The sequence below is a fragment of the Carlito syrichta genome, unplaced genomic scaffold (genome assembly GCF_000164805.1).
Source record: "Carlito syrichta isolate Samal-C Ts95f unplaced genomic scaffold, Tarsius_syrichta-2.0.1 Scaffold308954, whole genome shotgun sequence".
In the NCBI taxonomy this organism is placed as follows: Eukaryota; Metazoa; Chordata; class Mammalia; order Primates; family Tarsiidae; genus Carlito; species Carlito syrichta.
Window position 1 is genome coordinate 149,805 of NW_007253050.1, and position 15,171 is coordinate 164,975.

Sequence of the window (15,171 nt, forward strand, 5' to 3'; positions counted from 1 at the left end):
TATTTCCTTATAGTTTACTGGGAATAAAAGTTTTAAAACTTATATTAAAATGAAAAAGTAAATAAATTATGAAAAGAAAAAAAAGAAAGACTAAAATTCATATCTAGACTGGGTATACAGTAATCCAAACACTTCGGGAAGCTGAAGTGGAAGGTGTGCTTGAGCCTAGGAGTTCAAGATCAGCCTAGGCAACATAGCAAGAGCCAGTCTCTACAACAACAACAAAAAGATCCAAAAACTAGACAGGTGTGGTGACATTACACAGGAGGCTGAGTGGAAGGATCACTTGAGCCCAGAGATCGAAGCTGCAGTGACCTGTGATTGTGCCACTGCATTCCAGCCTGGGCAACAGAATGAGACTCCAACTCAAATTAATTATTTAATTAATTAGAACATCTAGATGAAATCTTCATTTACTAGTCATGCTCTAACATATTACTCAAAAAGATTTTTTTTTAAGTTGGAGTCTTACTCACTCTGTCACCGAGGTTATAGGGCAGAGACACGCTCAGGACCATCCCAGCATCGACCTGCTGGGCTCAGGCGATCCTTCCGCCTCAACCTTCCAAGTAGCCAGAACTACAGGAGTGTGCTACCACACCCAGCTAATTTTTTGTAGAGATGAGGTCTCGTCAAATTGCCCAGGCTGTTCTCGAACCCATGGGCTCAGGCAATCCTCTCATTTTAGCATCTCAAAGTGCTGGGATTACAGGCTTGAGCCACTGTGCCCAGCCTCAAAAAGATTTTTATCCTACTTTTCATCTAGTATTTAATTATCAACTACAATGTCTCTAACAGATCTTCTATATCTCCACAGCTACTGTCCAAGTTCAAGCTGTCACCAACGCTCACCTAACCTACTGCAGCAATTTTTCTTCTAGTCTCTGTCTCTTCCCATGATCCTCAGAAATCTATCATCCACACTGAATCAAGGTGATCTTTCTAAGTAGTAAATCTGAGTTATGATTAACTTCCTCTTTCCCAAGGCCCTATATAATTTGGGTCAGGGTATACCTCCATGCCCAGGATAAATAATTGTTCCCTTCACTGTGGTCACTCTGAACTTTGTATACACTTATGGATAATACCTATCACAGTGGACTACAACTAACTGTTTCGTCTAGACAATGATCATGTTGACAAAAATATGATCATGGACTTATCTACTGTTTGGTCATGATTATATTTTATACATGTTTGTTGAGCAAATAAATCAATTACTAAAAAGGCAGGAGGGAATAAAAGAGGGAATAGTATGAAATAGTTTTTACCTGCACGAGTTCATTGAGGACAACAGCATCAAACCCAGAAAGGTACTGCACGTAATACCTCTGCATTACAGGTCCATATTTCCTTACATGTGCTCTAAGCTCTTCCATGTAAAATATTAATTCAGCAATGTGCCTTTTTTAAGTGTAAGAAAAATATTTCAAAGAATAAATTCATTGTTATCAAAGAATATTAAATGCCCTTGATATTATGTCTATATTTTTTCTTAGAGAGGGTATCGTTTAATATTTAATGTCAATCACTTCTTTTAAATTATTATATATGAATAATGAAATCATGGAAAGCCAAAAAAAAAGAGCTAAGTCTAAAAATCAACAGCAGAAAATATCATTAAAAAATCTTAAACGAAAGAGAATTAGTAAGAAATAAGATCTTTCTGTATGCTCTTATTTCTCTGTCATTCATTTAACTTCTATTGAGAGACCGTGAACTAAAATGAAAGACATTTCAAAGACACACTGAGTTGCAACTCTATAAGAACTTTTAATATTGTGTATAGCAAATAATTTTGGAAAATGAACCCATAAAATATTACTGAGCACAGCATGAAAACAAACTAGAACTTTATCATCGCATAGCATACTAAGAGAAAACTTTAAAAGTCCTAATTTGAGACTTCTTTGCATTCTAATCCATACCCTCTAATAATATATTATAAATACTCCTGTTTTGACAAATAAGAAAAGCTCTAAAAAAAGTCACTCAAAAAATTTTGCTTTAAAATAAGTCCCCAGATTCCATAGGCTATAAATTAGAATACAAATGGTCTATACTACTTTGAATTTGGAATTTCGATCTTTTCTCAAGCTAGCAACATACAGTAAAATACTCTTAAAATGCTGGGTAGTGGCAACTCCCAGTAAGCCATGTGATCACAAAGGGGAATAAGCAATACTCTACAGTGCACTGTACTGCCAGATGATTTTGCCCAACTGCAGGCTAAAAACAGTGTTCTGAGCACGTTTAAGGTAGGCTAGGTTAAACTATACTGTTCAATAGTTTAGGAGTATTAGCTACATTTTGACTTAACAATATTTTCAACTTATGCTGGTTTGGGGGAATATTACCCCATTGTAAATCAAGCAGCATTTGTATATGGAACATATATATTTTTTTAAATGTTAACTTACTTATCTATGAAGTCATCTGCACTCTTCTTTGGCATGTTATCTGCATGACGAAGTAGCCAGATAATTTCATCACGAGCAAAGGATAATGCCATAAAAACAAAAAGTGCCTATTAAAAAAAAACAAACATTGCTTACTGTCATTCACAGATTGAAGACAAAACCAATTAATAATCTTTCTTTACATGAAGTCATTGGCAAGAAATGATCATATCAAATTTAAGAGACATGACTTAGGAGAGGACAAGAGAACTCAGAAGTATGTATGAGGGAGAGTATGCATATAAGAAAAAAATGCAGAAAGGTGTGATGTACAAGTGTCAAGTCAGCAAATTCATTCTCCCCTAAATACAAAAATCCTTTTATATAGTCCCTGACTCCAATGTTAGTTAAACTTTATCTAGCAGAGTATTTTTTAAAATTCTAATAAGACACAATTATTGAAATAAAAATTAAATCAATTACCTTGGGACCTAGCAAGCCTGGTTGATCAGAGAGAACAGTAGCCAGTTCTTTCAGTGCAGACCTTAAAAACTTGCGTCTTTCTCTGTGCATTGAACCACTATAGAGAAAAACACCACTGCAGTTTATCTGCTTATACTAAAAGTATTATTGGCAATTAAATTAACTAGCATTTCGGGTTCAACTTCCAAAACTTTTCTTAGGAAGCAGAGTTCCTATAAAAATCACCTTCTATGTGTTTGTCATTTAATGAATTTCTAATCTTACGTTTATCCCTGCCTTTCTTGTTTTGTTTTTGTAATCATGTGCATTCTGTTACTCTTCACCAATCAAAATTTTACAAAACCTTCAAACCAATCCTTCAGGACGCATTTCTCTATATCCAGCTGTTTATTTCTGAATAACTTCTTCAATTTTAGTACCATATAGCTCAGCAGTTTATAAACTGAACTGTGAAATCCTTGAAGACTAGAATTGGCTTACTATATGCATTTTTGTCACTTTCATACAGAAATTAACAAACATAATTTAATAAGTATCTGTTTATATTCTTATTTACTAAGTATATTCCTATTAAATATGCAAAACTGACTAAGCAAGAGCTACAGTCAATAAGGACACTGGGATGAGATCTATTTGGCCCTTTTATTCAAAAATAGAAAGATAAGGAAAGGAAGGAATAATCATAAATATTCATACACTAGGTATTTTTGAATTAAAATTAGAACTTATTGTCACATAATAACAGAGGAAAAAACTATAAATGTTCTAAGTATTACAATTCTTCATACTACATAAAATATACACTGCTCCAAGAAAGTCTTAAAATATAGATAAGTACACAAAAATAAACACATATTATATGTATAAATGAGACATATGCCAAAATTCTACATATAAAGAATATACAACACCAGTAATTTCATTGTGATATATTAGTTTTAGAAGATTTTAATTAAAATCCATTCTGCCTGCATGACCTTAATATCAGCTTCTTGCCTATAAAATAATTATATCATCACCTGCCTCAAAAGATACAAATCTTTCATGATGGCTGACATATGGTGCACTATAATATGTTACTTACGCATGTGACACAGCTGCCTCCTTGCATTCTCTTATGTCATTAATACGTTTATTATAGCTATGTGCAAAAAGAAAAATTAGAACCAAGTTAATTTGATCAGTAACTGTCAAAATGAGTAAGTCAGATACTAAAAAAGTCAACTAAAAATGACTTGTCATAACAACAACAAAAAAATGATCCTCAAACTAAAAATGCATGAAAGAAGTCCATCCACATCTTTTCCTAGCATCTTAGGTGTCCAGTCAAGCCTTTCTAAAAAAATTAATCTTACATTATATTAAATCCAACAATAAAATGAAACGTCATAATGCAGATTTTTATTAAATCCTATTACTTCCTTAACCTCCAATGGAAATATTAAAATGAGTCTTCTGATCTATTTAACAGTGCTTTTCAAAATCTAAAGTGCTGACAAAGTTATCACTTCTGACTTTATATCAAGACTCAAAAGCAAGAAAAAATTCTGAAAGAACATAACTAGTGGCCAACAGTAGTAAGGTTTTAAGGTGGAGAAAACTGAGGCAGGAAAGCATTTGCTTATTAGGAGATATAATTATGGGTGGTTTTTACCAGTCATTTCTTTTTAAAACATGTGTTTTTCAAATTAAAAAAACATTTAATTAAGAGAAACAGAACATGAACATCAACCAGTTTAAAGGGGACAATGGAAAAACAAATGCTAACAAATAATTTCATGAATAATAAATATAAAACCTCAAAATTCTTTATGGGAGTGATGGCTCATGCTTGTAATCCCAGCACTTTGGGAGGCAGAGACAGGAGGACTGCTTGAGCCCAGGGGTTCAAGACCAGCCCAAATAACATAGCAAGACCTTGTTTCTACAACAAATCAAAAAAGAAAAAAAAATTTAGCCAGTGTGGTGGTGTGCACCTGTAGTCCCAGCTACTCAGGAGGCTGACATGGAAGGATTGCCTGAGTACAGGAGGTCGAGGCTGCAGTGAGCTGTGAGCATGCCACTGCACTCTAGCCTGGGCAACAGAGTAAGACCCTGACTGAAAAAGACAAACAAAAAACTCAAAATTTCTAAAATGTTTAAGGAAAAAATAACTTCCAGACAACTTGGTTAAAACCACTTACATCAAAATGAACTCCCACTTCTATATTTAAGTACTCTAAGATTTATGTATTATTTGAGCAAACATCCAAAATATACTAATCCTATAATCACCAGCCTCTACAATTATTAAACTGTAATACTTATCTTTTGACTATAATTTGCATTTTAAACTGTAACAATTTAATAAAAAATTCTGAGTGATCAACCAAAAAAAAATCTCTACAGAGATTTTTCAATGATAAATTTATCATCAAAAAAAAGCATGACAAAGCTGGGTGCCGTAGCTCACATCTATAATTCCAGCATTTTGGGAGGCCAAGGCAGGATTGCTTGAGCCCAGGAGTTCGAGACCAGCCTGGGCAACATAGCAACACTCTGTCCCTACAAAAAAATCAAAATATTAGCCAGGTGTAGTCACATGCACCTGTAGTCCCACCTACTCAGGAGGTTGAGGCAGAAGGATGGCTGAAGCCAGGAGGCTGAGGCTGCAGTGAGCCATGACTGAGTCACTGCACTCTAACCTGCATGATAAAGTGAGACCTCGACTCAAAAAATTTAAATTTAAAAAATAACAAAAGATTATTGGTTTTATTGTGTCATTAAATTTACTTGCACCATATATAAGTTCACTCAAAATACAGACTACCTGGTTTTAAATGTTTACATATTTTTAAACATGATACCACAAAGAGGTTGCCTGAATCAATTAGAAAATGGTGAAGTCCATCTCACAGAATATTTCAAGGTATTCTACCATCTAAAATATGACCTGAAAATATCACTGTTTCTCATGTTATGACCGACAGATTACCAGCATGAGAATATCAAAATCACTTGTGGTGACAGAAGTCAAAATAGTTGTCATTTGAGAAAGGAGTAGGGGAAAAGGTATTGGGGTGGCAGTACTGACTAGAAAGAGGAACAACAGAATTTTCTGGGGATGATAGAAATGTTCTACATCTTGATCTAGGTAGTGGTCATACAGGAGTACTCATATGCAGAGTCAATAAGCTATACACCTAATATTTCTACATTTTTCTGTTGGTATATTTTATCTCTATGAAGTACTAAGGGAGAAAAGGCAGATTCCTTTAACTTCTTCAAGGTATAGATAACAGAAGGTTAGTGGTGATGCCCAGAAACCTGAATTTTAATTTGCATTCCAGGGTAATTCTTATACATACTAGAATTTGAGATATATTGGCATAAATTAAGTGCAAGACATATCTTTATTTTTAAATAATGGAAGCTTAATTTTATCTCAATTTAATTAGAATATTATTGAACTGGATGTAAAATAAATGTAGGTAAACTTCTTTTTTATTCGAAGGTAGCAAATCCAACATAATTATTCAACAAAAGCAGAGGGGATCCTAGGATATTTTAGATGCTCCTAATTTAAAAAAACATCGTAATTGCTACCAAGTCTGAGTTCAATTTAGCTTTCATATAAAGGATACAGAATCTCAAATAGAGAAATTAAGGCACTAAAAATTTCAAAGAATTATTTGCTTAACAGGGGATAAATGAAAACAAATCACTTGGAATATTTTTTATTATTTAAAAAATGATTTCCTATATGCAGTGATATAACTTCCATAATTGTGAAAATTAATCTAACAAAATATTTTCTATTGTTTCATATATTTTTACAAATGCCTCTATTCTAAAATAGTACTTGTAAAAAATTTTAAAGCTCTAAAATGTACATGGTGCTTTCAGTAATATTTAAGTCTAAAACTATATAAGATTTGCAAAAAAGGACACATTTCCAGGAATACAAGTTTTGAAAAGGAAGAAAATCTAGTTTTGTTTCTTTTTTTACATTGGAAAATATGGTTTATTTAGAAAGTAGATGAGAGAGATTGAGGGCAAAGGGGGATCCACCTCCCCCAGATTGGGGAGGCGGCCAGAGTTTACATAGAAGAATGGCCTAGACTTTTTTTTTTTAAATGTGTGAAGTTACCCGTAAAAAACATGATTACTACCTATCGGAATGACCATTAAAAACAACTTGCTGGGACCTGAGTAAGATGTACAGGCTATATTGTCCTGCAAATGTGACTACTTCTCTATCCCCAAAACTTTAGTAAAGATACTCCACTCACCACCTTTCTCCATAAAAGACAAAATAAAGGAAAATGCCATACCCTCGTATGTTTACAAATAAGTCTTCTGCAGCTTTGTGAATATGGAAAACTTCATCCCGAAAGAGAGAGAGGCAAGAACTGCTTTGAAGAGCTAGCTTCCAAAGGTTCAGTGCTGTTGCGTCTGTATTTAGGATCCCATGGCATAAAATAAAGCCAACTTTAATTAAAAAGAAAAACAAACACAAATGTAAAAGTGTTCCAAAGTTTGATTGCAATGTAGTTTTTAAAAAAAATACAGAAATGTAAGCATAATCACTAAATTGAGGTTTTCAAGTGACAGCTAATAATACACACACTCATATATATAGAACATGGTAACAATATTTTTCTTTCCCAATTATAATTTTCTGTATGCTATAAAATCAATTATCTGAACCTACACTGATGGAAGGGGGGGAAAAAAACCCATTTCTAGGTTATGGACAAAGTCATTTTTTTGAGTGTGAGTTGGAGTCTCACTCTGTCGCCCAGGCTGGAGTATAGTGGCACACTCACGGCCACCCCAGCGTCGACATGCTAGGCTCCAGCAATCCTTACGCCTTAGCCTTCCAAGTAGCTGGAACTACAGGCGCATGCTACCATGTCCGGCTAATTTTTGATTCATTGTAGAGACAAGGTCTCGCCAAGTTGCCCAGGCTGGTCTTGAACTCGTGGGCTCAGGCAATCCACTCACCTCTGCCCCCCAAAGTGCTGGGATTACAGGCTGAGCCACTGAGCCCGGCCTAATAAAAGATATCTACAGGAACATTTAGAAAATATTTATTTTAAGCCAATGATCAGAAATTAGCAATTAACATGTAATTCAATAATCACTAGCTGTTTCAATGACTGAAAAATAAAGCCAATCTACCTTCCTAAGTCATTAGAAGAAATAATAGAGTAAATAACAGCATCTCACATTTTAATAGCAATTTATAGTTTATTAAATCTTTTAACATATATTATCTCAAATGATTATCCTGTGGGGTAGACAAGACAGATAATACCCTTCTTTTGTAGTTGAAGAAATAGAGGCTCGATGACTCACCTAGTTACACCGTTAAAGCAACAGAGCTAGGATTTAACTCAAGTATTTATCCTTAAAGTTCAATATTCTTTCTTTCTTTCTTTCTTTTTTTTTTGAGTTGGAGTCTCACTCTGTCACCCAGACTGGAGCGCAATGGCTGCTCCCAGCCACCGCAGCCTCAACCTGCTGGGTTCCGGCAATCCTTCCGCCTCAGCCTTCCAAGTAGCTGGAACTACAGGCACGCGCTACCACGCCCGGCTAATTTTTGATTTATAGTGAGATGAGGTCTCGCCAAGTTGCCCAGGTGGGTCTCGAACCCGCGGGCTCAGGCAATCCACTCACCTTGGCCTCTCAAAGTGCTGGGATTACAGGCTGAGCCCCAAGCCCGGCCAACAATATTCTTTCAATATATTAAGCTCCTCTCTATTGTATAAATTCTAAATATCTCACACCTTTTATTATCTGATCTGGAAATCCTACACAAATGTATAATCCTGTAAATGCTTACTGATATCCTTTCTAGTCCTCTATACTAAAACATAAGACCTCAACTTTCATTCATTCAACATTTACTCAGTGCCAACTTTATGTCAGGGTCTGTGTTAGGCCAGTTAGAAATCATCTTTCTGTGATATTTTCCTATGATTCTCAATAGTCACTCTCACCTTTAAACTAGCTAGATATTATAGCTGTACTAGTATTTTGACACTTTAACATATAATTAGTCATTTATCTTTTTATTCTTAGTTCAATCCTCCTTTCAAAGGGGCACTACACAAGCAAGCTAACTCTTAAGGTAGGCATATATTGTTGAGTCATACATACAGAAATACATTTAACTTCCTTAACTTAAATATGTAAAAATATTTTTCATACAACAGGAATGCTATAGCAAACCAATTATTTGACCTGGCACACAATCAAAAAAATTGAATGCATATATAATTTCAAGAATCCACAGGAGAAATTTTGTCTATAAAAGATTTTTGCCTAATGCTTTGACTTTCTACCCCAATCCCTTGAAAAAAAATGAGATTTTACTTTGTGTCTTATACTTCTTTGTATACTTCAACTTACAAAATACTTGCTACTACTAAAGATTTTGCTGAAAATTTTGTCCTTATAGGTTAAAGTATATGTTTTTAAAATATGGGTTACATTCTGAGTTCAAGTATATTATAATTTGTTTGATGATAGGTCCAAAAAGGGAAAAATGAATTAAAAGACCAAATGATTAGGGGAATGGTTTGTTAACTAAACTACACATTAACCTCCTTCCTTTACCAAGGTTCCAAGCCTTTTGTTTTTGTTTATTACTTCATTTTTCTGGTAATTCTAGTAATTCATTTATTTTAATAAAAGATCAATTTAAAAAAACTGTCCTTCACCATAGTTTGAGAAACACTGTAATAAAAAGTCAACACATATAGTCATATCTCAGTAACTGTAAGCAACTGGTTTCAGACCACCCCAGATAGCAAAATCTGTGGATGCTCAAGCTATTTATATAAAATGATATAGTATTTGCATATAACCCAACACACTTCCTCTATACTTAAAACCACCTCTAGATTACTTGTAATACCTAGTACAATGCCTACATATCACTTCATTGACACAGATTCAACATAGAATTCAGTGTGTGGTAAATTCAAGCACTGCTTTTTAGAACTTTGTGGACGTTTTTTTTCCCCCAAATATTTTGGATCTGTGGTTCATTGAGTCCATGGGTGTAGAACCCATAAATATAGAGGAAAAACTATTCTATCTAAAGGTTAAAAAGTCAAAAATAAGAGCTATAAAAACTAAGAAATACAAACTGTTCAAAATTACTCCCCTTGGCAGTGAGCCTAGGGGTGGATAGGAGAAATTTAACTATATTACAGCAACTCTCATTCTGTATTAAACCTGTGTGTCTATCTCGTCTATATTTTGTGAGCTTCTTACGAGCAGAAACTAGTAATTTTATCACCCATACATCTAACAAACTGCCAAACATATAAATCATTTATTAGATGGACTGAAGTGAATTAAAACCAAAAAACTTGATGGAATAGATATAATATTTAAAATTCACTAGAAACAAAACAAAATTTAATGTTGAAGGTTACGCTGAAAGGCAATATAATGTAGCCCATGAGCCTTAGCATTAGCCTGGGTTCTCAGCTTTTCTTTGTCACTCACTAGCTGTGTGACCCATGTGTCGCTTCCTCATATTTAAAACAGACTACAGTAGCTCCCCTGGCAAGATAAATATCAGAACTGAATGATTTGATGCATGTGGATGGCTTAGCACAGTGCTAAGCACAGAAGTAAAACATGTCACCTTTTATTTTTCTCTAAAACTCAAACCTTGAGGGGTAATTACAAAACTAACCCCATTTTACTTACAGATAATCCATTTTTCCATTGCATCCAGAGAGAGGTATTCACAAGGCATCTTAAAAAGAGAATATATACATTTATGGTTAAAAGAAATTCCTTAAAAATTTCATATAGAGTCACTCTCCTCCCTTCCTCCTGAGAATTTACTGCTCAGTTCTTGGCTCAAATACTACCACAACAAATTTGAAAAGTTGGATAAAATTTCATAACCTACACTAAAACATGCAGTCGATAAAGAACAATGAGAGCTGTTCCCTTTCACGAGTGCGTACCCTCAAACTTCTCCCTAAAAAAAATTCTGGTAAATGACACTTCTCAATTTCTCAAGCCTATTCCAAAGTTTATAACATCCCAAAGGTAAAATTTTAGTCAAGTTAGAGATTTGTACTCCTGTATGCTCAATATCTCACCAAGATCAGTAACTATACATGTTAATATACACAGAGAAAAGACTGAAAATAAATATATCATAATAACAATATTCTAGTTGGTAAGATTTGGGGTGATTTTTGTTTTTTTCGTTACACACTTTGAAATTTTTTCCACCGTGATAAACAAAACTAACTTTTAACTTTAAAAACCTATACTGGTAACTGTATTAATTTAGCATGAGTTTTTGTTAGGAATCTAAAAGTTAAAAAACTAAACAGTATGACTTAAATAATGAACACCTTAAAACAAACTTCACTGATTAGCTAATGCTAATTAGAAAAAAAACTACAGTAGCACTACTTAACTCATAATTTTAAAAATCACTTTATTTTCACTCAAAAGGGAAAAATAGAACCATACAGTGTCAGACTGTGCAGGATTAAGCATTGTACTAGGTGCGCTGATGAGACTCAATAACTGGGCATTTCTCCACTGGTCAGCCGAAAGATTCCTTCGAGGATACACCATCTGAAGAGAAATTAGTGCATCTGAAAGAGACTAATTAAAATCGAAAAAAGAAAGTTAAGAAATAAAAATGGCTCTTTTTCCTTTTCCATTTAACTTCCAGCTGTAACTGCTGTGGGTTTCTAACTACATCATCATAAAACAACACAGCCTAATTACAACCACGTTCCTTATAATAATATCTGAATACGGCTATGACTCGCCTCCTGTAGAGTTGTTTTTTTTTTTTGGTAATTTTATAAAAGCTTCAGTTTCACCTTTGCCACTATTGCTGCCAAATTACTTACCTTGTCATGATACTGCTCCAGCCCTCAATCTTTAGCTATAAATAATGAGCATGGATGAAATACCTATAAGTTTCCTTGAAGTGCTTAAGAATGACAGTTCTATGAATTAGCCCTACTGCAAAGAAGCCAAAATGGCAAGACTATTTACAACCAAAATTATTTCACTAATATTTGTTAATGTACCTTAAAAGACAGACATTTCAAATTACTTACAAAAGACTCTTGTCATTTTTTTATTAAGAGCATATAATAAAGCTAAAATTCAAATACCATGTTTAAATATTTTTTAATGAAGTGATTCATTTAATTCTCAAAACAATCATGTAAAGTGCTATCATTACTTCATTTTTACTAATAACAAAACAGAGGTACAGTGAAGATGGTTAAGTAACTTGCCCAATATTACAGTTAGTAATTGACAGATTTGATATAGAACCCAGCAGAATAGTATGAGATTAGATATTCTCAAATACTACTTATCCACTCTATTACCTCTATAAGCTTTATTGAAATCTAAAATCTATAATGAATCAATATATTCCTGATTCTTTAAATACTATTCTGAATCTAACTAATTAGTTCTCCGGTTGTTAGATAAAATCACATATAACTATTATTCATATCCTATTATAATTTTGTTCTTTTAGTTATCAATTTAACTATTCATCCTTATGCTACCTCATATGCCTATTATACATATCTAAAAGACAATGCTTACCTTGCTATGGGGTACAAATTCTTCCATCATCTTTTTTAAAGGGTTTTCATAATCTACAATCATCTGGCCAAGGCGTGGGTATTCTCGGTCACTTAAAACAGAAACATCAATTTTCAATGAGTTGTTATCCACCAAATTGAGAATTTTAGAAAGACTTTTCTAATGGAGGTATACCTTGCTCCATGGGTCATTTCATGAGCATAGTTGTATAATCCAATGATTGCCTTCCTTTCTTCAATTCGAGACAGCAGTATCATTAGTGTTGTATAGGTTATAATCAAATCTAAGTAGTTCTTTGTTAAATCAAAGTTTACAGTCTAGGAAAAAAAATCAAGTTCAACTACTTCCCACTTCTCAAACTTTAAAACAAACACAAAATCTTCAAAGCAGCTACTGAAAGCTATTAATTTTCTATAGTTATTTATTTTACTCCCAATCCTGAAATTCCAATTACTTTCACTAAACATATATGTCAAATTTGAGTTACAGATAACAGTTTTTGTGTGTAATCCAATTTTATGGATGAAAGATAAAGAGCTTGTGAATGCTATAATCCAACTAAAAACAGTTTAAAAAGATAAAAACCAGAAATTAATAAGAAACACTAGTGCCAATCTAACCAAAAAAGAAAAAGAAGTATGTTTTTAAAAGTTCACCATAGTGTCAATGGAAACATTTTTTACTTTGACTTCTTACATATAGAAATTGTCACACTAAGAAAAAGGTCTATCAAGTATGTTTTTAACAAAGAAAAATACTACCCACTTAGTTTTTGAAAATTGAGCCTACTAAAAGTAACATCTATTTCCCCAATACGTACAAGACTTATACTCAGTGACAGTCAAATAAACAAAAACTGAAAATATAACTCCTTACTTTATTTTTTTAAAAAGTCATAAAACAAGCCAAATCAACAATGCTAAAACTTTATATGCTGGTTATATAAACTTTCTCTGAAGAAAAGCAATTGGTCCCCTAAGTTGTTCTGGAAACTTTTCTGAAAATGGTACTTACGATATCAAAGAAGACTTGGCAAACATCAATAGTATTCAGTAATTCACATACATGATCCTGAAAAGAAACACTTATTTCAATCTTTTAGCTATATAAATAACTTTAAATTCAGAAAACGCAAATAAAATATATTTTAAATTTCAGTTCTGGAAGAATTCCAATTTTATCACCTACAAATGGCAAAGCAATCTACACAATTAACAAATATTAAATCTATTAATGAAATGTTACAATTTATATATTAAAATATAATACCTTAAATTCCATAACATCTACAAATGTGAAGTAATATAATGCCAGATTTTTCAGAATCTCTGATTTTTCTTTCTGTAGTTGTGCCAGCTGTTGCTGTAAAAACAAAATTAGAACGTATTGTTCACAGAGAACAAAAGTATTGAATTTTACTACAAACTATCTTCTTTTATGATTGCTATATGGAAGCACAAGCCTCTAGAATATTTCTAGATGATTAAGGTTTTTTAAAAAACCAAAGTACTCTGGACAGCAACTGCTAATAGTGATCAGCAACTGACAGTGTGAGGCTATAAAATAAATCAAAGCAGATTAGTACGAAATTGCACTACTATTAAGGAAAATTGGAAAGTGTTAGGAAAAAACAATTGTCACATGAACTCTTTCAAAAAAATTAAAAAGTCACGAGCATGATCACATGACTAGAAGTGGGAGAAAAGAAGGTGAAAAACATTACAACTTACTCTACAGAAAACAATATGCTATTTAAATTTGAAACTTACCAAAAAGAACATCCAGGCAAAGCCACGTTACGCATGCAAAATAAAATGTAGATACAAACATAAAATACAGTAACGGTTCCCTGACCAGATCCACAAAACACAATAATATATTAAACAAAAGCAAAAACCACAACAACAAAAAAGAAATGAGAAAGAAGCAAAACTAGAGTTAAGACATGAAAGAGGGAAATGGGAAAGACAAATATGTTAATCAATTGTATAATTAAATTTACCTAAGTCCTAATTTTAAAAAATCAATTAATATAATTTCTGAAAGAACAGTCTATTGAATATCAGCTATCACATCATTTAGGAGTTTGTCAGAAAAGCAGAATCTCAGCCCTACCTCAGATCTACTGAATCAGAATCTACCTTTAAACAAGATATTCAGTGATCCAAAAATACATTAAATGCATGAGAAGTACTTATCTAGAACATGAGAAAACTAGAAAATATGTGAAAGCGGTTCAAAATACCAAGCTTACTACCAAAGTTCATACAATTTTGAGCTCTTCATACAGTTCTTATTTATACTTACACAGTAAGGCTGGGGGAGAGAGAGGCTTCCATATACAACTGTACTGAATATTTATGATGGGTCAGAAAATTTACAGCAGAGAGCCTAATGGAAAATTTTTTTTTTTGAAAACTACAAAAAGTAAATTTAAAACAGTAAGCATGACAGTCTGGTAGACCCAACTATAAGAGGGCAAACCACCCTAAACACTGCAGTCCCTAAAGACATTTAAAGAAGTAATTATGTGGAAAACGTTTGTAAATGAACTATCTCATATTCATATTCATTTCCAAATGTGTATTTGTATAGATAGTTGCTGACTCTATTCTGCACAACATATCTGTTTCAAAACAATTCCATGTTTCTATGTGCATTTTAAATCATTACTACTCCAACA

The 15,171-nt window shown here is 33.1% G+C and overlaps 1 protein-coding gene across 2 annotated transcripts in view; it reads right to left on the minus strand.

Moving 5' to 3' along the window:
• NCKAP1 (NCK associated protein 1) overlaps positions 1–15,171 on the minus strand; it is a 98,364-nt gene that overhangs the window by 53,925 nt on the left and 29,268 nt on the right. The window contains exons 4-14 of one of the 2 annotated variants that reach the window (XM_008066470.2): positions 13,758–13,850; positions 13,503–13,559; positions 12,663–12,805; positions 12,489–12,579; positions 11,379–11,516; positions 10,593–10,641; positions 7,196–7,352; positions 3,967–4,023; positions 2,883–2,979; positions 2,421–2,527; positions 1,272–1,404 (exon numbers count right to left, since the gene is read on the minus strand). In XM_008066470.2, coding sequence (XP_008064661.2) covers positions 1,272–1,404; positions 2,421–2,527; positions 2,883–2,979; positions 3,967–4,023; positions 7,196–7,352; positions 10,593–10,641; positions 11,379–11,516; positions 12,489–12,579; positions 12,663–12,805; positions 13,503–13,559; positions 13,758–13,769 — 1,041 coding nt within the window. In that variant the 5' untranslated portion in view covers positions 13,770–13,850. The remainder of the gene's footprint in view (positions 1–1,271; positions 1,405–2,420; positions 2,528–2,882; positions 2,980–3,966; positions 4,024–7,195; positions 7,353–10,592; positions 10,642–11,378; positions 11,517–12,488; positions 12,580–12,662; positions 12,806–13,502; positions 13,560–13,757; positions 13,851–15,171) is intronic. The other variant, XM_008066471.2, reaches the window with a different exon arrangement.